Genomic DNA, 26,463 nt, shown 5'->3' with positions numbered 1-26,463 from the left:
CAAACACGACACACACAAATAGACATATTAAAAAATAAGCATAATTTATCATGTTAACATCATAATTAGTCTGAGAAAGAATAGTAATCCTTTTACTTGGGTATTATATCACTTAATACAAAAGCCTCATTTTTAACCAGATTTTTGAAATCAGATTTTATATATTCTGCCTTATTTTTGCTTCTGGTGAAACAGAGGCAAAAGTGACAGTCTTCTTAAATATCAAATTGTAGACATATGTCTTTCTTTTGCCCAAATTTCCACTGACCACCGAGAGTCAAGCTCACCTGGCAGGTCAATAGCTACAGCATGGTATCCAGCTTCTGCCAACTTAGACAAAGTCTGCAGGTTGAGCCACGTCTCTGATGAAAAACGAATGCCATGGAGCAGCAAGACATAAAGACGAGGAGCCGGTTGTGTAGGTTTAGCCTGGCGGGAGAACAGAGTTTGCCCACCCACTATGATGGTTTCCTCTGTCACCTGTATGGCAGCCATCACTTTGGGATCTCCTAGGAAGCCTGAAGACAGGAATATCAAACAAGGAGAAAATGTAGCAAATTTTTAAAAGCAGGCAGAAAAAAGATTCAATATGATTCCCTTTGGCATTGATTTTATAATATGTTGCAAGAACAGATTAAATTTTGTTATTAAATGACATCAGAGGTAAGATCCAGCAGTTTCTTACAGGTTCTGGAGAACCGGTAGCAGAAGAGACGTCTGGAGAGGCATTGGAGGACCAGTAAATCTGAATCGGACCAAATACTGTTAAGAGCTTTGATACCCGATGAAGTGGACAGAGCCATAGGAGCGATGAGCGCCTCCACTTGTTTTTTGGACCCATGTCCCTCCTGGCTGGTTTCGGCCAGTAGGGAGGTAACACGAGGCTGGCTCCAGGCTTTGATCAACGCCTTCTGAGTGAGGGGTCTTGCTTGCAACCATTAAAGGATGCAGGGGTGAGACCCCTCCATAAGAATCCCTCCCTGGATCCAGCTGACCTTAAAAACTATCATCCTGTCTCCAACCTGCCCTTTATGGAAAATCTGGGCATCCTCCTAGAGCCTCAGCCGAGAGTAGAGCAACATCTCTCGGCTGTGGCTAGGGGGACTTTTGTACAGGTTCACTTAGTGCAACCTCATCTGGATCAGGAGACTCTTCTCATGGTCACTCACGCCCTTATCGCCTCATGATTCAATTATTGTAACGCACTCTACATGGGGCTACCCTTGAAAAGCATTTGGAGACAACTGCTCCAAAATGCAGCCATGTGAGCTGTTGTGGGTGCACTGAGATATACCCACATCACATCAACACTCCGCGAGCTGCGCTGGCTCCCAGTTGGTCTCCGGGTGCAATTCAAAGTGTTGGTTATCACTTATAAAGCCCTAAAGGGCTTAGGGCCAGACTATCTTCAGGACCACTTCCTGCTACATAGTTCCCAGCGACTGATATGGTCCCACACGGTTGGCCTTCTCCGTGTCCCGTCGGCCAGACAGTGTGGGCTGGCAGGGCCACGGGGGAGGGCCTTCTCTGTGGTAACTCTGGCTCTCTGGTACCAGTTGCTCCCTGAAGTCCGTGTTGGCCCCACCTTATTGGCCTTCCAGAAGGCCCTGAAGACCTGGCTTTGCCGGCAGGCCTGGGGTGGCCATTGATATACTATCTTGATCTGGCCACAAAGGATATGAATGTTTCTTTTAATGGGTTTTAGACTGTTTTATATTGTTTTTTTTAAATATTGTACGCCACACAGAGTCCGCAAGAAGTTGGGTGGCTTATAAGTATAACTAATAAAATAAATAAATAAATAAATTTTGAGTAGAACCAGTAGCAGAAATGTGGAGTAGTTTGGAGAACTGGCAAATATCACCTCTGGCTGGCCCCAGAGTGGGGTGGGAATGGAGATGTTGCAGTATCCTTCCCCTGCCATGCCCACCAAGCCACGCCCATAGAACTGCTAGTAAAAAAAAAATGTATTTCACCACTGCATGACATACTTAGGTAACTGATTTGGTACATTCATTCTTAAAAGCGTCCTCCTTCGCTGATCTGGTACTTACATTTTAAAAATTCTTTTATCTTTTTGATATTATAACTAGTAATTAAATTATTAGATCTCTGCATAGTCCTGGTTTTCAAAAAATGTTTTGTATAGTTTTCTCTGTAATTCTGTTTTTTAAATTGCTATAAAAATAGAGCTGGGTCTGCTCTAGATCATTAATACATTGCATGTCATGCGAACTACTGACCTACTTAACACAGGAGGGGGATGTAATTCAAATCTGTTACTCACATGTTCTTACCTGCTGAGCTGTTATGTAATTTTGAAAATCCAGTCAAGTGTGAAGTAGTGCCCAGATTTGAGCCAGAGAATGAAATAAGATGAATGCCAGTACAACTAACAACAAAGCACTCTGACACAAAACAGACATAAAACATGCCCTTACAACTATCTGGCTGCAATGTCCAAGACACAACCACTTTTGCCTGCTTAGCCAGTGAGGATTAGGCAAGGAGTATAACAAAACTTTGGCAATACTTTTCTGTTTGTAGAATACAATAAACCTGGAGAAGAAAATAAGTGGAATAACTGGATTGTTGGTTGTGTTATGTGTATTGTCTGTATACTGAAACAACTGCAGGGTCCTTGTCACAGGTAAATGCCTGAACTGGTCAGAATGGACACTGATGCTATAAACAGTAGGATGTAAGTAAGATATAAAAATATTTATGAACTGCTTTTTTCTATTTCTAATACTAATGTGTGTGTGTGTGTGTATATAATTTTATATCATATCATATCATTTATGTATTTATTATTAGAGTTGGAAGGGACCTTGCAGGTCATCTAGTCCAACCCCCTGCTGGTGCAGGAGTCCAATAGCAGTCCAGTCTTTTCTTGAAGGTCACTAGTGTTGGAGCATTCACCACCTCTGCGGGCAAGCCGTTCCACTGGTTGATCGCTCTCACAGTCAGAAAGTTCCCCCTTACTTCCAGGTTGAAGGTCTCCTTGGACAGCTTCCAACCTTGGCTCCTAGTCTGTCTCTCTGGTGCTTTGGAAAATAATGTGACCCCCTCCTCCCTGTGGCAGCCTCTCAAGTATTTGAAGACTGCTATCATGTCCCCCCTGGACCTCCTCTTTGCTAGACTATCCATGTCCAATTCCTGCAACCTTTCCTTGTATGTTTTAATTTCTAGTTCCTTTATCATTCTGGTTGCTCTCTTCTGCATATATAATATAATATATATATCATATATAATGCAATGGTTTTTAAATGACGATTTTTTAGATGCTTTCTTTTAATTATTAGATTTGTTACATTGTATATTGTTTTTATTATTGTTGTGAGCTGCCCCGAGTCTACGGAGAAGGGCGGCATATAAATCTAATAAATTATTATTATTATTATTATTATTATTATTATTATTATTATATTATTATATTTATGTAATATAGAACATTATATATATTTCCAATATATATAATAATATATAATTAATAATTTCCAATAATATATATATAACATTAACCTGTTAAAAGTCCCCTAAAGCCCTCCCAAAGAAACTGAACTAAAAGAAATGTCCATTTCCTATCCAGGCAAATAAATCTTCATACAAGCAATCCCTTTCCGTTCAGTTTGCTTTAGCTCTCCTGGTCACATCCATGTTCTCCTTTAACATATAGTATTTCCCCTCTTATCTGTACTTTCCTTTTATCTGTATTTTCCCTCTTATCTGTATTTTTCCTCTTATCTGTAAGCTGTTCAGTCATTGAGGAATCATGCAATCTCATAATTGGATTAAACAAGTAATAAATAATTAGAAAGAAAGATGTTTTGCCTGAAAACTGCAGTTAGTGGGACAGGATTCCCACAGACATTTTGGGTTTCGTTGCAAACGGCTGCGATCTTTTTAATGTCTTTTCAATAAGGTAATATGGAAAGATTCAAGAACCAAATCACTCTTCGTCAGAGGTTTTCCTATGTAAACTGCAGTGTAATAGGGAGTCCAAAATAAAGTATACAGTACTAGACAAATAAAATGAAGATAATTTTTCTCAATGCAATCTCCTTCATAATATATCCAGTGACCCATTCTCAAGAGTGAATCGGCTGCTTTGGAGCAGCCGAAGGGAGGGGGGGACAAAAACAAATGCGGTCTCTGTAAAACTTACCAAGTTATTGCTTTAATTAATCAAAACGGTGAAGTTTCCAGAACAGGCTAACTTGCAAGACGCATGCAAACCGATCACTGAAAGATTTAGCACTCGCCAGAACTTCCGGGTCCAAAGGTATTAGGGAAAGTTTGACGAAAGAGGGGCAAAGGGAAACTTGCAACACTTTCTAAGCAAAAGTTTAAACAAACACTGGGGACACCTAGTGGTCATGAACAAAATATGTACTTTATTTCTAGAATAATTCAATACAATTTGCAGGTAAGCGGTTCTAATATTACCACTTACTATATAAATATGGTATTTATATTGTTTTCCAATGTCTTCCGATCTTTATTCTTAACAAGGAATGAACAAACATTTGTGTGTATGGTTTTGTAAGTTTGTATGTGGGGGTGTTTGTGTGTGGGGGGCGTGTACGCGCGCGCATGCCTTCAAGTTAATTTTTGATTCTGTCAAGTGTTTAAACAAGTTTGTGCAGTTTTCCTGGCAATAGTTTTGCCACTGCCTCATTCTTAGGACTGAGTGTGATTGGCTAAAACCACTCAGCTGGCTTTATAACTAAGGCAGAGTTAAGTCATTTTTAAAAAAAGCTTAAATCCAAATTAATATTACAATTTTTAAAAATTGCAAAGTAATATTAAACAACCCATGCCATGTTAAATCATCATTTCAGACATATTGCCTTACCTAAATAGAGACACAGAATGATCACAGCTGGGCAAACAAACAAACAAACAAACAAACCCAACAACCAATGGGAACAGGAGCAACTTCCATATTATTTGCGGAAAGATGGCAGGAAACATCAGAAATCCTTCCTTCCTTCCTTCCTTCCCTCCCTCCCTCCCTTCTTCCTCTCTCCCTCCCTCTTCCTTTCCCTTCTGTTCCCTTCCCTCCATCTTTCCTTCCAGGGTTCCTTCCTCCTTCTCTCCCTCCCTGTCATTCTTTTTTTTTTTTACAATAATGGTATTAATACTTACAAATACAAAGATAAAAAATGAATACAAATTAATAAAAATGTAAAAAGAAAGTGAACGGAGGTAGAAAACAAAAAAGAAAAAGAAGATACATAAAAGTGATTCCTACCCTCAGACAACAATTTGGGTAACTTAACAGCTTCAATAATATTTCAATTTAAAAAACCCTTTTATCCCATATCTTATACCTTGTCAATAGTCATTACAAAAACACATAATTTAACCCTAGTAGCATATTAAGATCAGAAATATTAACATACATAATTTAATCTTAATTTAAAAAATCAATTTATAATCAAAACCTAGCAGTTTCTCTAAGAAATAAAAGAGAAGAAATCTCTCCCTACTTATAAGTAAATCTTTAAAGCCTTATCATTTAATCTTAGTCCATAATAAATTCCATTAACAGCTACCAGGGACCATTACATGTACATTTTAACCCTGATCAAGCAACAGAATATCCTATGCAACTAGACTTACAATCCTAGGTTTAGAAAGCTTAGAACTATGTCGCCTTAAACATGACCTAAAATCATATGCTACAATGTCCTTCCTGTCAACGACTATTTCAGCTTCAACCACAACAACACACGAGCACATAACAGATACAAACTTAAAGTAAACCGCTCTAAACTCGACTGCAGTAAATACAACTTTAGTAACTGAGTAGTTGATGCATCTAACTCACTACCTGACCCTGTAGTATCATCAACTAACCCCTATGTGTTTGTGGGATACCAAAGTACTTGTAGTTGTGTATATGTCTGTTACTGGTAGTTTCACTCTGTTAGTCGTAACAACTTTTCCCACTCTTGACTCCCATTCTGCCACTTTTCTCCAGTCTGAATGACATCCTGGTGTCCTTACTGTAAATCCATCAGGTGGATCAACAAGTTGATGGCTTGTTCATCCTTAATGTCATTTATGTAGAAGAGGATGTTAATGGTAGTTCAACTATTGAACTTATATCTGTATCTGATCCTTGTAATTACCTAGCTGAGTGGTTCAAACCTATACAGAATAATAGCAGGGACAGTGTATCACCTTGGTATATGCCATACTTAAAAGCCACTTATGGCGATACCTTGAACTGACCTCCAGTGTTGTCTTCCACAGTCCTTTTGAATTTTTGAGGAAAGTCAAATAATAATAGAAATGTTAGAAGTCTTCTAGTCCAAACCCCTGCTCAAGCAGGAGGTTTATACAAATCCAATCTTTCCTTAAAACCCCCCAGTGATGGAATACCCACAACTTCTCATTTGGTTTCTGCTGGGCAGCGAGCTAGAGGGAAGGTACTTCTACAATTCAATGACTGACCACTCAGAGAGTTCTGAAGCTCTGGCTTCATTTAAGGAGTCTCTGGGTTCAGCTCTGTGTGGGCTGAAAGTCCACACTGGAGTCTGAGGTTTCTAACTCCACAGACCAGTTGGTCCAGTAAGAGATCATGCAGGTCTGTGAACTGACAGTTCATGGAGGCTGTGCGAAGAGCAGACATGCATTTGTTAATAGGACCGGGAGTCACTCCTCACAGTCACTCATGCCCTCATCACCTCGAGGTTCGACTACTGTAATGCTCTCTACATGGGGCTACCTTTGAAAAGTGTTCGGAAACTTCAGATTGTGCAGAATGCAGCTGCGAGAGCAATCATGGCCTTTCCCAAATATGCCCATGTTACACCAACACTCCACAGTCTGCATTGGTTGCCGATCAGTTTCCGGTCACAATTCAAAGTGTTGGTTATGACCTATAAAGCCCTTCATGGCACCGGACCAGATTATCTCAGGGACCGCCTTCTGCTGCACGAATCCCAGCGACCAGTTAGGTCCCACCGAGTTGGCCTTCTCCAGGTCCTGTCAACTAAACAATGTTGTTTGGCGGGACCCAGGGGAAGAGCCTTCTCTGTGGCGGCCCCAGCCCTCTGGAACCAACTCCCCCCGGAGATTAGAATTGCCCCCACCCTCCTTGCCTTTCGTAAGCTTCTTAAAACCCACCTCTGCTGCCAGGCATGGGGGAATTGAGATATTCTTTCCCCCTAGGCCTTTACAATTTTATGCATGGTATGTGTATGTATGTTTGGTTTTATAATAAGGGTTTTTTAGTTGTTTTAGGATTGGATTGTTACATGCTGTTTTTATTATTGTTGTTAGCCGCCCCGAGTCTGCGGAGAGGGGCGGCATACAAATCCAATAAATAAATAAAATAAATAAATAAATAATAGATTCTCCTTCTTTCTAGAACCTATGGCAAAAGGCATGCTACTTTGCAATGGAACATGGAGTTGGAGAGTAATGGTTAAATAGCTTCTCTAAGAGCGTCTCCCATGGCACTGTATAGACAGCCTGCGGGGCTGTTAAAGTCCTTGCTGTGGAAAACTTTTCTCTACCGCAGGAACTGAGAAAATAGCCCAGCTTTCTGGTGCTGGAGAGTTCTGTGAAGCCGTTAGCATGAAGAACACATTCAAAGCTCATGAGGTAATCATCGAATATCTCAGTAGCAGGCTCGAAAGGAGCGAAAGCTGGTAGGGCGGCCATCCTGACAAGGATGGATTCGAGCGGCAGGCGCCTAGCGACTTCTCATCGCCCCAGCTAGTGACTAGCTCTGAAGTGATTCAGCTGTGAAGTGTCTCAGCTTAAGCATGCTAGCTTCCCGGGAGAATGCCAGCCGTTCTGTCAGAAGTTCCACTCCTTCATTGCGAGTGTTAGACTGGAGGTAACCTAGGCTGACAGGAATAGAGGTAAGATTTCTACCTTTAGCACCATAGGCAACAGTGATAGAATAGAACAGCAACCAAGTGTCTGACAGCTTCTTTTATAGTTGAGTTGTCAGACTGGCAACCAATCAAGATGTCCCATATTCCTTGCTTGCTGGCTGCCTGTGTGTTAGCCAATCAGGAGGACCTAACGGGTACTTAGAGTCCTGTTAACTGTGTATAGCAGTGTTTCCCAACCTTGGCAACTTGAAGATATTTGGACTTCTACTCCCAGAATTCCCCATCCAGCTGGCTGGGGAATTCTGGGAGTTGAAGTCCAGATATCTTCAAATTGCCAAGTTTTGGAAACACTGGTGTATAGTATGAAGCACTCACAGAAACATTTATATGGCATTGCGGCATGAACTTTCCTGTAGTTAGTCCAGGCTTTGTTCCACATATCTCAAAATTGATAAGGTTGACAAACACTGCACTAGTTAATCTCTTCATCTGACCTAACTCAGTTCGTGTGGCTTAATTTATAAATGCATACAAACAAATATCCAAACCTGGTGCCATTTTGACCCCCCTCTGTGTTTTTTCAGCTATGTTTGAAGAATAACTTGTATTGTTAATCTGTCCTTCTTGCACAATGCAAAATACAAGTTGCAAGGGATTGAATAAAAGTGCAAATGTCTGGGTTTTTGTAGAAATTATGTGATTTTTTTTTAAGTTAAGGAGAAAAAGGCAACCTTGTGTTTCTTGTTAGAGGAAGGGAAAAACAGAAGCAACACTTGGTTGGGCAATTTAAAATTTTTAGTCAATCATATACTGGTGTTCAGGGCAGGTTTCATTTAAAAAATTGATAATATATTTATATACTAATAATATATTTATCTTTACTATTGGCTAATCTATGCTTTTTTCTCCCAACAAGTATAGAAGCAACATTTTCAATAACCAAGTCATGCATTCTTAGGTTACAAAACTCAGCCTAAGACTCTGATCTAATGACTAAGAAAAATTCAGGGGGGGGGGAACTATACTAAGAGCAGCTCCTTTTTTTCCATAACAATAGCTCATTAAAATTGTTCAAGGTTTTCCTTGGGGAATACTGTTCCTTACTAGGCATCAACATTTGAAAATAACATCAACACCTGCTAAGCATCTGAACAAAATAGAAACAAACATAGTCTCTTCTACTGACCCCCTGGCCAATAATTGTGATGTATGGCTGCGATTTGAATTTGTTTATTTGATTTTTAATATAATGGTTTTTTTTAGCTTACCTAGTTTTTTTTAATTAATTAGATTTGTCTCTGTATTCACTGTTTTATATTGTATGCTGTGAGCCACCCCAAATCTCCGGAGAGGGGCGGCATACAAAACTAATTAATAATAATAATAATAATAATTTCTCTGAGTGACAAGTTAAAGTTTAAGGTTTAATTGGATTTGTATGCCGCCCCTCGGGGTGGCTCACAGCATATAAAAAAAAAAAGTAATAAACAATCCAATGAATAATACATTAAAAAAAATCCTTAGAATTCTGATTTAAAAACTATCATTAACAATTCATTCAACAATCATACTAAGAAACATTCATTGGTCAGGGGGAAGATCTAAAACCCCCAGGCCTGGCAGCAAAGATGAGTTTTTAAATTCTTTTGGAAGGCAAGGAGGGTGGGGGCAGTGCGAATATCTGGGGGGAGCTGATTCCAGAGGGTTGGGGCCCCCACAGAGAAGGCTCTTCCCCTAGGTCCCGCCAACCAACATTGTTTGGTCGACAGGACCCTAAGGAGACCAACTCTGTGGGACCTCACCGGTCGCTGGGATTTGTGCGGCAGAAGGCAGTCTCAGAGGTAGTCTGGTCCAAAAATATCTATGACACAAAACTGGCCTGGATTTGTGCTGGATTAGAAAGGGTTCAAACTAATAATATTTTACGTCTTTGTAATCTATTTACAAATAGGCTGAATTTGCTTATCACATTGAGCCATTATTGTGTCTTAAATAAATCACAATTTAAATCTGTATTTCCATACCTTCACTAAACTAAATCCAAATAAACTCATTGTAGTGCAGCCAAGTACTAAACAATATCCAGTTTTGTGGACATCTCCGCTGCTTCTATTGATCATGTCAATTTTGCAGCTGCAATCTGATTGCTGTAAACAAATCTTATTATTTATGGTTTAGCCTGATGTGAAAGAAAAACAGCCATACATAGACTAAGCAGAATTGGAAATACAGCCTAAATACATCATAAGCAGCCAATGTTCACCATCTGCACATTCATTTTCCCAAAACAATGGTTTTTCCCCCCCTGGTGTGAATAATTTTGTCATGAAACATGCTGAATATGATTTGCTTTTGACTTTGTGTGTTGCATGAAAACCATAATTTAAGCCATTGCTTTCTGGGTGTATAGGTGAATAGCACACTATGCTTTTTGAACAAACCATGGCTTAGCATAATTAATCACTTAAGTATCTATCCAAAGGTAGTGTGCATTCTTTGGCTGGGCAGCCCACAGGTGAGTTTGGATTTCTCTTTTGATAGCCCCTTACCCAGCCTTATGGGATAAGAGTGTCTGAAGTTCAAAAACTTGGAAAACACCAGAAAAGATCAGGTTTCCTTCATAAAATGTTCGATGGGAGACAGAAAGAGAGAAAAGGCCTGTATGGAAAAAGATTGCTCCTTCCCAATCACCCTTATCTTAGGAATTGTTTGGCTTCCTTAGTTTAGTCTCTAAACTAGGAACCTTGATTACAAGTTGGCAACAGAGGCATCTAGCCAACATTTTGCTCCCATTTAGTATTCCTCCCATCTTCTTCCTCCCATTTAGTAGCTTTCCTGTATCCAGCAGCTCCAAGTCAAGCTTATCTCCTAGGAATCACATATCCACACAGGGTTGTTTTTTTAAGGCAGTAAATAAAGGAATATCCTTGCCCCTCTAGATGTCTAGGGAGATACAGTATTCAGTCATCCAGGTTGCCTCCAGAAATTGTGAATGCTCCAACACTGGAAGTTTTTGAGATGATGTTGGACAACCATTTGTCTGAAGCAGTGTAGGGTTTCCTGCCTAAGCAGGGGGTTGGACTAGAAGAATCCAAAGTCCCTTTCCAACCTGTTACTGTTGTTGTTGTTGTTGTTGTTGTTGTTATTATTATCATCATCAAAAAAATCAGTAATACACAGCAAACAAGAGTTATATGCTGGACTTCATATCACAATATCACAAGTCAAACACTTCCCAAGCATCTAGAACTGTCATGTATTTTTGTATGATGCGTGTATGAAGTACGTATGGCCTTTTGCAACTGACAGATTGTGATTTTCTCAATGTTTATTATCTATTGCATTTTATTATTATTATTATCATCATCATCATCATCATCATCATCATCATCATCATCGTTACTACTACTACAATAGGACCTGGTTGTCCCAAAGGTGCTTTTTCAAGAGGCAACTTTCTGTTTTTTCTTTGAAGATGTTTTGCTTCTCATCTCACCTCACCCTCATCTCATCAGACTAGAAGACCTCCAAGGTTCTTTCCAACTCTGTTCTTACTATTTATTTATTGATTGATTGATTTTAAAAGTTTTTATTGAAAATTCATAAAAGCAAACAATGGTCCATACAGAAAATAGATACCTTAGTCTCTCTTTCCTTGCGTATTTTACTTTATATACAATTTTACATCTTACGTGGTTTTTCATATCGATATATTTCTTCTAATTCTATGTTCATATGTAAATAAAAAAGAAGCTCAAACAAATAAACAAGCAAAACACACAAACATACATAAAAGGGGCTTAAACACATAATTTATATCAAGAGAAGAAAGATTAGATAAAAGAAAAACATACTCAAACAGATTAATACCTTCCTAATCAATTTGATAGGATTTGCCAGGTCTTTTAAAAAATCTGAGGTTTATCTAATTATAAATTCTGACATCAATGAAAAAAGGTAAATCACTCCAAATAAATTTTGTCAAATTTCCTCTTTGTGGCGTAGGTAGATTAATTATTCCCCTTTATTTGTTCTCTTTTGTAACCAATTGTACCATTTTTTCCAGGTTTTATAGAAGACAGAGTCTTCTTTTCCTTTAATGTGTATCGTAGTTACTATTTATTATCATCCAAGAAGCTTCTTTGAGCTCTGAGCTGAAGTTGTTTCTGGGTTGAGAAGCGAAACGTCTTTTAAAAAAACCCAGAAAGCCCACTTTGCCTTTTGAAAAAAAAAGCCCCTCTAAATTGAAATAAAACGCCTTGAATTTCCCCTCGCCTCAAACGCGGAACGCGCTCCGATCCCGCCCGCAAACAAAACCAGGCCACAGACACTTTCTGAGGAGATGCGGAAGGTCTGAGGAAGGCACAAGGACCAGAAACCCCCCCCCCCCCTTCCCCCGGCACCGAAGGACAGAAACCCACCACCACCACCACCTCACACACACATTTCAGCTGCGCCTCCCAATCCTCGCCGGGCGGCAGGGCTTTCCTTGGCCGCTAGATGGGGCCCGGCACGGGGAGGCTGCCGGGTCGCGGAGGAAAAGACTTCGCGTCACCAGCCCGCGCAGCGCCCGCTCGTGGGAGGGAGGGAGAGGGAAAGCGGGAGAGAGAGAAGAAGAAGCAGCGGCTGCAAAGCACAGGTACTGTTGGCCGGCCGGCTGGCCTGCCCCGCGGAGGGAGGAGCGTTTTGTTCCCGCGGCGTCCGGCTTGGCTCGCAGGGTCCATGACCGGCGGCTGACAAAGGCCCTCCCGCGCTGGGCGGGCCGGGGAGAGACACCTGAGGCGGGTGGCTGGCTGTCGGCCTAGGCGCCCTTCCCTCCGGACCCGGGGCCGATGGAAGGGATCCGCCGAGGGATCGCTGCCCCGCCTGGGGTAGTCGGGGAAGAATTGTGCGGGTGTCTCTTCGCAGCCTTCGGAAGTTTTTCTTGCAGATATTGCTTTTTTTTCCTAAGTGCACGCGTGTTGCACCTCAGGTCTTTGGAGAGAAGCGCCCTGTCAAAGGGGGAAAACACCCAGCAATAATAATAATAATAATAATAATAATAATAATAATAATAATAATAATAATAATAATAATAATAATAATAATAATAAACAACTACTGTTGTTATTATTATTATTATTATTATTATTATTATTATTATTATTATGATGATGGTATGGAAGCCGAGACTGCCCCCCCCCCTCGCGCAGAACTGGTTGCCCTCCTCCAGTTCCCAATGCAAAAAGGTTTGGGGGTGGTGGTGTTTGCATTGATGGCCTATGGTCCAGGATGCCGGGTGTGGGAGTTAGAACAGGAGCCCTGCAGATGCTTGGGTCTCCCACCTAGGAGTGGGCTCATTATGGGGGGGGGGGGGCGAAGGGGTCTTGGAAAGTGCCTGAAACATCAGAGGTTGGAATTGAAAAGCTTACTGGGCCAGCGTAAGAAGTCTGTGGGGAGCAGAGTGGGAGAAGATGGGTGTGAAACTCTTGCTTGGTCTCATGGGCCTTTGTGAAGGTCCTAATAAGATTTATATTTTCCCATCTCGTTAAGCAATCCCTTCCTCTCACGCTTACATGCCAGTGACACTGCTTGAAGAGAAACAGGGTTTGTCTGAGTAGGTGTGCGCAGTCTGAGGTTTTTTTAAAAAAATTACCTGGTAAACAAAGGTGTGTCCTTGTATACTTAAACCAAGCAAAGGCAGTGGAAAGCTTCAGCTTGTCTCAGCAGGATTGGTGCCGCTTCTGCTATTTTCCACATACGATGTTTCATCAGTTCTGAGCGGGAATTTAGCTAATACTGTAGTTCCAAATAATCCAAAAAGGAATTAGAACAAGGGTTATGATGGATCTTGGAAGAACTCAGGATGCACACTTCTTCCCCCCTCATGTGGCAAATTCAGTTCAGGAGCTGTTGGAGCAAATAATATCGGGACACGATGCCTTAGGCCAGGCCTTGGTATCTCTCTCTGCTGGTTTAGCAAAACTTGAGAAACGCTTGGAAGACACAGATCAACGCGTGGGAGCCCTGGAAGCAAAGGTGGTATCTACTCAAAGCTGCGTTGTCAAACATGCGACTTTGATGAAGGAGCTGGCAGAAGAGAAATTGGTAGCTGACTACAAGCTGGAGACTCTAGAAAACAAATTGCGAGCTCGGAACTTGAGGGTCACTGGCATCCCAGCAGCCATTGGAAATGTGAACCTTATCCCGTTCATAGAAAATCTGTTACCGGCTGCCTTAGATTTAAATGGCAAACAATGTATAGAAAGTGCTTACCGTCTCCCAGTAAATAATGCCCAGGTGGGTAACGGTAGTACTGTACTAATCACTCTTTCTGATTTGCGGCATCGGGAGAAAATACTGAAGACATTCTGTACAACAAACTTCTGTGGACACAAGGTATCCTTCTTTCCTGACCTCAGCCCACCGACATATGCGCGACGGAAACGTTTTGTGGCTCTCAAACAACAGTTCCTAAAGGAAGGAGTCCAGGCTTATGTATTGTATCCTGCAAAATTAAAGGTTCTGTTCCAGGGGAAAATATACATCTTCAAGGACATTCAGTCTGCAGTTCATCTACTGGATGAAATCCAAAAAGGTAGTTGGTAAATAGAGAAAAATTAGTACAGACTTTGAGAAGACTTTGCTCCTTTTGTGTATAGTGTTGACAAGATTATTTTAGAAATCTTTGACTGTTGTTTTGAAGCAAGGATAATGAATACCAGTAGTAACAGATTCAGTGGAATGAAATCTAGTTTTGGTGTGCCATGATATTGCAGACATGCAAACCAAGCCTTCACTTTAGATTGGGGAAGGCTTGTAATTTTGGAAGGCCTTTGTCTTCCTCATCACACATTGCATAGGTCTGAATAGGTAAATATGCAATCAGGAACATATGACGTAGGATTTTTACCTGAGTCTATTTAATGAAATAGAGTATATTGGTTCCTTTTGAGTTTGCTTCCTCTGCGAGTCTTTTATCTCTTACTAGTAAGCATAAAAGCTTGAGAGATATTTTTATACTCATTTGCAAGATTCTGATATTGATAGAGGTGAAAAGAGTGCTTTTAATCCTTGTAATCAATTAGAAAATTACTACATCATATACGTATTTATAAAGGATTATTAAATGGCATTATGTTAGGAAGAGATTTGTTTGCATTACTGTGTTTACAAGCATACAGAACTCTTTAAAAGAATATATCCCATAGTTCTAGAAAATAATGGATTGATGTTTCTTTTTCACATACTCAATTTTGCTTGCAGATGGGCTTTGCCTAAACTTGATTTTGTGAAATACTAACCAGGTTTGTACATAAATAAACGTAACAATTACTTTGCTATGATTTTAAAAAATGCATGTTCCTTACAACTGATAATCTCTCCAAATATATATGGCCATTCCTACAGTATATTTTTCATCATTAGTACTCAATTGTTGTTAGAAGGCCCAGCAGGAATTGCTTTCGGAGAGACTAGTGTCTATACTGTAATGGCAACCTCACTTGTGGGATTTGGCAAATTCATATTGGAAAAGTGACAAAGACAGAAAGCTTCGTGTTCAACTTTTGTATAGTTGTAGATCAGTATGCTTAGGAGATCTGGAAAATAATTCCTCTCCTGATTGTTGTGATGACTGGATGTTATTAATATAATTAGTCTGATTGCTGTTTACAGCTGTCCTGGCTAATGGTAAAAGGGTGGGAGAAGCACTTGGTGCTTTTTAAAATCTGTGCATCAAGATGGTGACTTCTGAAATATTTGAATACAAAATCCCAATTATTGTGAGATCAGCTAGAAAATGAGGTACCTAAATATTTATCTAAGGCAGTCTCACATATTGGAAACTGAATTATTTTCCTCAAAGGCACAGAAATAGCTGTTCCTTTGTAAGCGCTTTTGCATGGATACAATATACAGGGTGTGTTCCAAAAGTAATGCACTTTTTAAAAAAGTAATTTATTGAACAGATTTGCACAAACACTTAAAATTCTTCAAAGTACTGTCCTTGGGCATCTACACATTTTTTCCAGCGACTCTGCCATGACCAGTACACGCCCTGGAAGGCATCTTCAGGGACCTCTCACAAGGTCTTTGTCACAGCTGATTGGATCTCTTTTATGGATAAAAAACAGGCTCCTTTCAGGGCTGCCTTAATCCGAGGGAACAAAAAGAAGTCTGCTGGGGCGACGTCAGGACTATAGGGAGGGTGGGGCAACATTGGTACCTGGTGTTTGGCCAGGAACTTGCGGACTCATAGCGCGTTGTGGCAAGGCACGTTGTCGTGATGGAGTTGCCAGGTAGCAGAGATGTCTTTTCTCATCCTGATGACCCTTTTTCGGAGTCTTTCCAGCACATCCACGTAGTAGGCAGCATTAACTGTCTGTCCTTGAGAAACAAACTCCTTATGGACCACTCCTTTATTGTCGATAAGGACAATGAGCATTGTTTTCATTTTTGATTTGCTCATTCTTGCCTTTTGGGGCTTGGGGACTGGTTTGTGTGCCACTTGGAGTTTTGGCGTTTTGTTTCTGGGTCGTATTAAAAAACCCAGAGATTCAATTTCAGTTTAGCACAAAACTTAATCACGTAACATCGCTCAATCGTCGATTCCAATTTTTTTGGGACACGGTCGGCACGCAGAGGTTTACAATAACTGATGTCCTGCCGTTTACACAGCTTGGAGAGCACTGAGACTGGTTTTGTGGCAAAGCTTACTGTCCCCCCCCACTCCAAGTGCTTCGGTCCCACTCTGACCAATAGGAGCGGCACAGGAAATTCAATTGCATTACTTTTGGAATGCACCCTGAATGCTGGATGGGGTATTCTACAGCTTTCCTATCACTTTTGAAAATAAAATTTGCTGTGTTAGTAAAAAAAGGTTAATATATTTTTTGTTGAGAAAAGGCCATAGACTCCACTATTTGTGCATTAAATCTAACTACTTTTTGTGTTTGTCTTACCACATAATATGGATAAAGGACTAATTTGACAAGTTGGACATATCATTAACAAAACCTGAAAAAAACCTCAGAGGAACAGCAAAACCTGAAGGTTTAGAAAGAAAGGATAGGCAAATGTTTTGCAAAATCTGGTCTGATGTAAGCACCAATATGAAAGACATATAATGCATTTTAATTCTGTACTGACTGAGTAAACTTAGCAGAATTTTGTTTCAGTAGCAAAATAAAAGGAAAGATAGATCTTTTTGAGTTTCAGTAGGGTCTAACATAAGTAGTTTAGAAAAAGGAAAGTGTAGAAAGTGGGAATCTTCCTTCCTGGGGGCTTGGGTAGATCTTAAACTGTAAATGAAAAAAAAGGAAGAGGTATAGTTGCTGTCTTATATTTAAGATCTACAGTATTTCATATTCTTGTACTAAAATTGTTTTCAGTGGCATGGGTATGTAGAAAGTACTGTAATTATTGGCAATAAATAGTAGAATGCATTTCTTTTTAATCAGCCAGCTGATAAAAACATTAAGCATTATAGGGAAGGAGACAATTTCTACAATTATCTTCTGATTATGAGCTGGATCCTGCTAATACAAATTCTGGGCTTTAGAAGTCATTTGTGCAAGGCGGGTGGGACTATCCTATACCTTCCAAAAGATTTATAGCTGGATAAATTGACTGTTAAAGTTTGAAAATTTATGAGTAGTTATGCGGGCTTGATACATTGACAGCTAATGCTTGAAAAGTTATGTACACTTTAGTATCAGAGTGTGTTAATAAGGCAACTGGCAGTTGGAACAGCGTTCTTTTCAGGTGGGGAGGGGTAGTAGACCATCCAACTCTGTAGCATCAGTGTGTGTTAATTAATATAATACTGTATAAGAAATACTAATGATCTGATGGTCATTTCGAAAAATCCTTTCTTAGCGAGCACCTAGAAGCCAAGAGGAACATACGTGCCAAGTTTCAAGTTTGTAGGCTTTACGGTTCTGGAGATTTCATGATGAGTGAGTGGTATTTGGCTTTTATTTATATAGATACATACTTGCTAAGGAGAAAGGTGGGATCTAATATTGGCAGCTGCTTTTGTCTATTGCCAGACAGGTGGGATAGATGAAATGATACAGGAGAGCTTTTTGAAAAAATATTTCCAACCCTAACTTTAACCCTAAGATGGCCTTTTTCATATAGTACTCAAGGCAGAAAATATACCAATATTTTTCTCTTAGCCTATTTTCCCCACAACAACAACCCCCTGAGCTTAGTTGGCTTGAGACAAAGTGGCTGGCCCCAAATCACCCAGCCAGTTTTCCCCTCTAAAATAGGACTAGAAGTCACAATCACCTGGTTTCTAGGACATGACCTTAACCACTATACTAAACTGGTTCTAATTTATAGTTTGTATATACCCTCCACTTTCTCTATCTTCAAAATTATGTACTTAATTCTATAATTCTGCATGCAATTTGATCCTTGTAATAACCCTTGTTTGCTGATCAGAATCACCGAGTGATCTTAATGCTTTGAGTGTGGATTTTAATCTGGCTTTCTCCAATCATATTACAATATTCTTAACTTTTACAGCCCCATTTTTCTAAAGCTGGTTATATTGGTATTGATTAAAAAAAGATATTTGAATCTTAAATAGTAATTCAATATGGTACTGTTAATGAAGCATACAAAGAGTTTCAGTTCCTAACCCTAGGTCAGACTATGCAATGCTACCCACCATCTCCAACTTCAGTAGCTACAATGGAGATTGAAAGATTTAAGCCCTGATGCAAGGACAAGTTAATATAGCTAACACTAAGCAAGATGAACTTGATATATGATTATCCTAAACATTCAATCATAAGCTTGATTTCTTTTATCAAATAAAGCCATAATTATTTCCCTCCCTCCTCAAAAAAGGCATAATGGTTGAGGAGGAAAGAAAACATATCAAGTCACTTGCTTTCCCATGGTCTTACACACTGTAGCAGTAATCCTGCAGTTTTGTGGTGCGTCGTATTTGTTAGCTCATTGCCTTACCATAGCAAGCTAGTGGATCTTTCTTTTTCTTTCAAATCCTTTCAGAAAAGATGACTATGACTTTGATCCGCAACAGGCTGGCGCTGCTGGTCCTAGGAATCCTTGTCACTTTTGTCCTCTACCTGTTGCTTCCTACAATCCAGCATGAAAAATTTACTGCTTCAGTAGACATCCCTAAACCACGAGCCATGGAGGAAGAGGTGAAGGGTACAGGTTCTGGGAATGTCACCTTCACAAGAGGGACAATTTTGGAGCCTTCCGTTTATTTCAGAGAAGCTGTGCTGGTACAAAAAGATGGAGCTTCCTCCACTGAAAGGTAAGTTACCTTCCTGATTTTTCAGACTTCAGAGAGTTAAATCTCCTTCACATAACAAATAATACTCAAGCACCCTATCTATTCCAGTAGTACACAGAAACATTAACTTGAGTTTGGGCTGCTGGCAGCAATTCTGGTTAGTTTAAAGAGTACCAAAATGTGACAAATATTGTCTGATTCTTTTTAAAAGTAAATAATTCTCTTGAATGGTTGATTTATTTTGCTCCAGTAAAAGTTGCATTTTGGCATTACTGTATTTCAGTGAATAGGTGATGAAATATATATTTATTGATTTATTTTCCTTGGCACTTCCAAGATGGATGTCATATTACTCATTTGATTCAAAAGCTGCTCCTATTTGTATGACCGTGCAAGCTTTCAAAAAACCCAATTATTATTCCAAACTAGATCCTGGATCCACAGAGAGAATACAGTACTTTTTGCAGAGTGCAGAGTAATTCAGCATTGGTAATCCATGGCTGATGCTGGAATTTTCTTTCTACTGTGCATTTGTTGTGTTAATCTATGGCTTTTTTGGTGTATAAAATAAGAGACAGAATTCCTACTCAGACATTGCAGGCGGTCAAAATAAATTTTTCTCACCACATTTGCCACAAAGCAATCTCATTTTGTAAAACATTGTAAAAGCATAATTTTTCATCTCTAAAAAATGGTTTCTCTTAATTAGAAATTATTTGCAATTAGGAGCATTATACGTTTTCCCTACTCTATGTCTGCCATACGTTTCCATTAATGAGTGATTGAGGCACTTACTCAAACTATTTAAGAATGCTTTCTATCAGATAATCTGAGTATTTATTTCCTTTTGTACTAGTACCTATAGTGTATAACCTTTTAAAGATTGGAAAATAAATATGGCAAAGATTGCCAAATATATCTAATTTATTTAATAATATAGCATGTTTTATGAATTCTTTCAAGTGTTCAAATTGTTTGAGATTAGTCTTCTTTAATTGATGGGAATTGGATGTATTGTAATCATTACCAGATCGCTATTGATTGTATTGCAATATATCTGATGCAGTGATGGGTTCTGAAGCCCATCACTACTACTTTCCATGCACTCTCTTTTGTGCGTGTAACTCTTCTGCGCATGCGCAGAAGTGCCCAGGATGGGTGGGTGGAGCCTCCTGCCGCCACCGCTACCAGCTTGTAGAATCGTACCATATTGTTAGCAACCCACCACTGATCTGATGTATTGCAATGTATCTACCAGACAATGTTGTCATAAACAATAGAATATGCATCTATTTCCCCAAGTTGTATTCGTTATATTGCTTATGTATCTCATGGCCAGATAACTTTTCCTAACCATACTTCAGGCAAATATTACTTTGGTGCTAAAAAATCCCTCAATTCTTAATTTTCCTGAAAGACACTTGAAGGATGTTTCGAAGTGACCATTTTTTTTCCCTCTTCCTTTTTTGAGATTATTTTAGAGATTTTGCTTTACAATAAAAATAAAATATTTTGAGTGTTTTTTAATACATTACTCATATTGGAATAGTAAAAAAGATGACATTAGCTGCAATTTCTTTTCCTTCGCAGGCTGGCAGTGATCCTCTTACATGGCCAGTCCTTCACATCCAAGACATGGGAGACTCTAGGAACACTGGCTTTGCTTGCAGAGAATGGCTATCGTGCAATAGCTATTGATTTGCCTGGTAAGAGTAAACAGTGATATCTATTATTATTATTATTATTATTATTATTATTATTATTATTATTATTATTATTATTATTATCCCACTTTGGGTTTTCAGTTCTGGCTTCATTTTCTCTTTGGGGCTGATATTCAGTAATAATATACATTTCTGGGGGTTTTGCTTTGGCAACACATTTTGGATGAAGGCAGCAAACCAAAGTAGAGTTTTTTCTGCAGTAGAACTGCAGAAAGAACAGTTGTTGCCAACTTGCCTTCCATAGAGGACTTGTATACTGCATGAGTCAAAAAGAGGGCGGGGAAAATATTTACTGACCCCTTGCATCCTGGACACAAACGGTTTCAACTCCTACCCTCAATACGTCAGAGCACTGCACATCAAGACAACTAGACCCAAGAACATTTTCCCCCCGAACGCCATCACTCTACTAAACAAATAATTCCCTCAACACTGTCAGACTTTTTACTAAATATGCACTTCTATTTCTACTAATTTTTCTCATCATTCCTATCATCCTTTTCCTCCCACTTTGGACTGTATGACTGTAACTTGTTGCTTGTATCCTAAGATTTTTATTAATATTGATTGTTTCTTCATTGCTTATTTGACCCCTATGACAATCATTAAGTGTTGTACCACATGATTCTTGACAAATGTATCTTTTTTCTTTTATGTACGCTGAGAGCATATGCACCAAGACAAATTCCTTGTGTGTCCAATCACACTTGGCCAATAAAATTCTATTCTATTCTATTCTATTCTAGAGCGATGAGCATTATTTAGTAAATCACTCACATCTCCATGATTGGCAGTAATCCCTCTCTCTCTCACCCCCTGGAGTGAATACCAACAGTTGTAGAGGCCCTTCTAATGTCTCTGATCTATTTTCATAACAGGGAGAATGCAGTTTATTATTTAATAAGGGGAACAAGTTCTTGGAATCTGTTAAGTAGAAGGGAGAGCCAGGTTTGTTTGAATGGCATGCCTTGTAAAAGGTTGTGATGAGCAGCACACTGAAGATTTCATTGCCAAATATATTTGCCAGATTTATCCCCCCTTTGAAATACTATTGTATTTTATTGTCTTTGCTGGAGGAAAATGTTTGGTTTGTGTTTGTTTAGCATCCCCCTCCCCACCTTGAGATTTTTTTTAGCCCCTAATCTAGTAGTTTTGAAAAGTCCCTAAAAACCTGGTTCTTCTAGGCTTTGGGAGTAAGGTGGGTGTTGAGTCCCTATTGAGTACATTTTGTACAGTGCTTGGAATTTGTGTCTGGCTATGTATAATGTCTTTGTTTTTTATTCTTTATAATGTAAGCCTCAGAGTGTCTCTGGGGTTGGGTAGTCTTAAGTTTAATGAAAAGCATAAATACGAAAACATTAATAGCTTTAAAATTGAAATTAACATTAATTAAATAGAAGGTTAAAATCAAAAGCACAAGGTAGGCTTTTGACTCTCAGTCAGTCAGCCACCTCCAGCAGAGCGCCCTCCCATTGGGTTCCCAAGCCAACCAGCAGAGCCAGGTTTTAAGGCCATTCCAGAAGACCAGAAGATTGGAGGAGGAATCTCACCCCTGGAGGCAAGATGTTCCAAAGGGCAAAGTTATAATTATCGCTATGGATATATTGCAGGGTCAGTTTATAAAAGTTCAGCTTGCATTATCAATGATTTATATTTTAAAAGAATTTCTAATGTCTGGTGCTATAGAATTAGGGAAATTGCTTAACTAGTCAAAAAAAAAAGCCAGAAGTAATAGTTTGGTTATAGAGATTACTGGGATAACTGCATAGCCATGTTGTTTTTCTCTTTGAGAATACTTTGACCTCTGCATAAATTCAGTGCTGTATTTTATAGCATGTTTCAGTCTCACAGGAATGAGTTGTGTTGTTTAAACATACTTTAAATAAATAATGCTACTTTGGAAGGACGTAAATTTGCCACAGCTTTTCTTTAAGTTGTATTTGACTAGAGAATCATAAAAAAGAGCCAAATTTTTCCTTGAAAGTTGTAGGATAATGGTACCTTGCTGGTTATGACAGCCTTCCTGAAGCTGGCACCCTCCAGTTCTGTGGCCTGAGAAATTCTAGGAGCTGTGATTTCAACATACCTGGAGGGAGGGTTTTTTATATATAAAAAGGCAGATCAGAATGATATGAATTAGAACAATGCATGTCTTGATTTCTAGATTTGGTATCAATGATTTAAGCTATTAGAATTGTTTTAAAGATTCTCACTGCTTGCTTAAAATTATTATCCAATTGTACTTATTTTAGTCATTCCAATTTTTGTTTGTTTCTGAATAGGTTATGGGAACTCCCCACGTTCAACCTCTGTCGGGACAGCAAAAGGCCGCATTTCCTTTCTGGAGCAAATCTTCAAGGAGCTGGGCCTTCAGAAGCCCATTTTGATAAGCTCATCTATGAGTGGCCGATATTCCATTCCATTCCTCTTTTCTAGTGGAGATCAGCTAAAGGGCTTTGTGTCTATTGCACCAGTGGGTACAAAAGATTTTACAACTGAACAATATCAGCAGCTGGAGGTAAGAGATCAATGGCCTGGAAAAGCTAATTATATTTATTTGCATGAAAGACGACATCTCTCTTACCAAAGCAGGAAAAAAAAGTCTCAGTGAATCTAAGCAGATCCTCCATTTTAAAGAGAAATGATTTTGGAAAAAATACATACATAAATTCCCAGCAAATACAAGTGATTTGATTTAATATAAACGTTTAACTCCATTAAATTAGAGTGGCTATTTTCCATGTGTTTAACCCTTTTTTTCTAACAGCCCAAGGAAATAGTCACTCTTCAGTATTAACTTTCGGGGGGGGGGGGAAGTTACAGATGTTTTGCAACAACATGTGTCTCCCTGGGAATGCAGACCGTACGGTCCCTGGTCTAGAGTTTATTAAGAAAAGATGTTTTAAATTTTCCTTGCAATTTTAGTAAGGAAGTGGAAAAGGAGGATGAATGGAACCTTTCAAGGACTCATAGCGAGTGTAGAATTTGATGTCTGGCATAGAGGGCTTTTTATACAAGCCTATAGGGCCTCATAATATGGGGAAAGTTATGTAGACAATGATGCCAGGAAGAAACTGGTGGGGGTAGAAGTTCTACTATGCAGATATTAGGTAGCATAATCATTGTGTCAATATGCTGACCAGTATAGACCAGTCTTTCCCAAACTTTATAGCCTGGAGAAACCCTGGAAGTAATTTCAGGCCTCAGGAAACTCATGCATAAAAATAGTAAAAACAAAAAACATAACAACAACAACACAAAACAATTCACTTCTAACCCACTCAATCCTCATTTTACACTGTCCACAACAACAGCTAAGCAGCAGGCCAGCAGCTAAGTTGCAGAATGTAAAATTTCTTTCCCGGTGGGTGCCAGCACTGCACAAAGTGTGTAATTTTTTAAAAAAATAACACCATTGTTTTTCCATTTATGATCTCTTCTGGAACCCCACTTAAGAAATACTGTTCCTGTTCTAGACACTTGCTGGGTTTGTAGTTCTCCTTATGTCAGACATAGCAAGTAGGTATTAATAGTTCACATAGGGTTGCAGTACTCCAAATATCATTTCATCACCAATTCCTACCATTTATTTATTTTTATTGCTACCGTGGCACCCGCCCTTTGGAGCATCATGCCTCCTGAGATTAGATTGTCTCTGTCCCTGTTGGCCTTTTGTAAGATCCTGAAAACTTGCCTCTGTGCTTGAGCACAAGCACAGGTTACAGTTTATCTCCTGGTTGTATGGATGATAAGTTTAGAATGTGCCTGGCTGCTATTTGTTCTTATTTTTTAGTTATCCATTTTTTGCTTTATTATAAGCTGCTTAAAAGCTGGAAGAGAAGCTTAGAAGCGTAAAAGATGAATAACTATGCACATGAGCAAATAAATAAAATATACATTTCTATAACAATACCCTTTGAAGTGCCTGATGTTCTGTCCCTTGATTTGAGTAGCCAAGAGCAGCTGGCCGAAGGGTCCATAATTGAAGATCCCACCCTCTAGGATTCATAGACTAATTGGCCCTCTTTATCTGCTGTATTAATGACAGTCTTGGGAGTACTAGCTCTTAACTTTCATTGTATGGTTACATTAACAGAATATTGAGAATCTGAAAGTACAGTACATTTCTCCCACCTCACTTAGCCTCACTAGGCTTGGCCTCACTAAGAAACTAAACAATCAAAGGTCCCTTCTGATATGTTCACCACACCCTCATTCCTTCTGTGGACTTAGCTGTTATTTGTCTGCAGTTCTTCCTCCTGTCTCCCAAGGTCATTCCCATTGTATCCAGATTCTGATCACTGCCTCAAGTGAAACCATTGGAAAGGGCATCTAGATATGTTATGCTGATATATTTCACAGGGCCCTTTTGCAAGTTGCACGGAAGGGAATGGCAATTGTTTAGCAGTGATCGGGAAGTGTTATTAGTGTCTGTTTACATAATGCTTGTTGATCATTACTCATTTATTTATGTTTTACTATTTCTAGATACCAACATTGATCCTTTATGGACAGCGTGATACTGACCTGGGTATACAGTCTCTGAAAAGTCTTCAGCAGATTCCCAGATCTAAAGTTATCATGCTGTTGGGAGCTGGCCATGCCTGCTATCTCGATAAGCCTCAGGAGTTCCACAAAGCACTGCTGAACTTCCTTGGTGAATTAAAATGACTGTGGTATCCATTCTCACTTGCTCTGCTGAACCCCGTGTTCCTTTTCCCAGGAAAAAAGTGAAGACTGACTGTCTGTTATGTAACCTGGATGATGTGCATATAAATCTGGTCCATATACTTCAAGGGCTATAGAGCTTTCTGACTGTTAATAGAAGAATTTATCTCTACTTTTTTGTGGGGTTACTTCTTTTACAAGTGCTCAATGTATAATTGCCAAGAATCCTACATATTGGCAGAAGTATTGGATCAAGGACATACAGAGCAGGGTAGCATTTTTACAACATGTTTGTGAAAAGACTGAAGAACTTGATCTGCACATCACTATTCAATTTTCATTCATTTTTAAGAGCTGATCTCTCAAGTGAAAGGTACAGCATCAATTCCAAAATCTTATTTCAGAAACTTGGGCCACAAATATTATCTCAAGATTGTCTCCCCCCGCCCCCCAATTAACCACCATCTACTACTTTTAGTGGGCTTACTTCCGTTTTGAGCGTATTTTGTTGTACTTTATCTTAATTGTACTGTTGTGGTTTGGAGGATCTGTGCAAGTGGAAGGAGAAAAAAAATGATGTGCTTGTCTTTGCTAGAAGCAGATAATACTTGAAATTGTCCAAGAGACATTTGGGAAATTTGAAGAAAAGCTTTGGAAAAGAAATAACACATTTTAAAGTGTATTTTTTCCCTTTAACCTTCATGACCACTGTAATCCGTTGGTTGCCCAGCTGTAACATGTTGACTCTGTGAATGAACTATTTAGTTAGAATTTGTCATCCAGACTCATCTGAGCAAGAAATATATGGAAGACATAAGGAGAATGAGTCAACCTTTCGAAGAAACAAGCCACATGTTAGGAGAGGGATAATTTCTCCTACTCGTTAGGTCACACGTTATCTAGGTTTTTGAGTGTTGAAAACTGTTTAAGGGTTAATAAATTGTTTATATTGGTA

At 39.3% G+C, this 26,463-nt stretch overlaps 2 protein-coding genes across 8 annotated transcripts in view; one reads left to right on the top strand and one right to left on the bottom strand.

Annotated features, from left to right (window-relative positions):
* LOC139160611 (putative protein-lysine deacylase ABHD14B) overlaps positions 1-19,120 on the bottom strand; it is a 25,403-nt gene extending 6,283 nt beyond the window's left edge. For 2 of the 5 annotated variants that reach the window (XR_011557974.1, XM_070738691.1), the window contains exons 1-2: positions 4,169-4,300; positions 288-518 (exon numbers count right to left, since the gene is read on the bottom strand). Coding sequence is in view for 3 of the 5 variants with exons in the window: in XM_070738691.1 (XP_070594792.1) it covers positions 288-495 (208 nt within the window). In the remaining 2 variants the exon portion in view is untranslated. Of the gene's footprint in view, positions 1-287; positions 519-4,168; positions 4,301-12,303; positions 12,408-18,821 lie in introns of those variants that run through there. The other 3 variants (XR_011557975.1, XM_070738692.1, XM_070738693.1) reach the window with 3 other exon arrangements.
* On the top strand, positions 12,452-26,463 carry ABHD14A (abhydrolase domain containing 14A). Of its 3 annotated transcripts, none has more exons than XM_070738690.1 (6): positions 12,452-12,498; positions 17,718-17,797; positions 18,867-19,137; positions 20,707-20,822; positions 23,123-23,358; positions 25,329-26,463. In XM_070738690.1, the coding sequence occupies exons 2-6, from the start codon at positions 17,791-17,793 to the stop codon at positions 25,509-25,511; spliced, it is 813 nt and encodes a 270-aa protein (XP_070594791.1). In that variant the 5' UTR covers positions 12,452-12,498; positions 17,718-17,790; the 3' UTR covers positions 25,512-26,463. The 3 variants fall into 3 exon arrangements, with proteins under 3 accessions (XP_070594791.1, XP_070594789.1, XP_070594790.1); XM_070738689.1 differs by lacking the exon at positions 12,452-12,498 and adding an exon at positions 16,113-16,138; XM_070738688.1 differs by lacking the exons at positions 12,452-12,498; positions 17,718-17,797 and adding an exon at positions 13,245-14,436.

Source organism: Erythrolamprus reginae, chromosome 2 (assembly GCF_031021105.1).
Source record: "Erythrolamprus reginae isolate rEryReg1 chromosome 2, rEryReg1.hap1, whole genome shotgun sequence".
Lineage (NCBI taxonomy): Eukaryota > Metazoa > Chordata > Lepidosauria > Squamata > Dipsadidae > Erythrolamprus > Erythrolamprus reginae.
This window is presented reverse-complemented; position numbering and strand designations above follow the sequence as displayed.

Bases quoted from the DNA above. Each gene is read 5' to 3' on its own strand.
- ABHD14A (XM_070738688.1), top strand. From the start codon at position 13,680: ATGATGGATCTTGGAAGAACTCAGGATGCACACTTCTTCCCCCCTCAT. The intron at 19,138-20,706 runs GTAAGTTACCTT...TTTCCTTCGCAG, and splicing joins GGAGCTTCCTCCACTGAAAG to GCTGGCAGTGATCCTCTTAC. The intron at 23,359-25,328 runs GTAAGAGATCAA...TACTATTTCTAG, and splicing joins AACAATATCAGCAGCTGGAG to ATACCAACATTGATCCTTTA.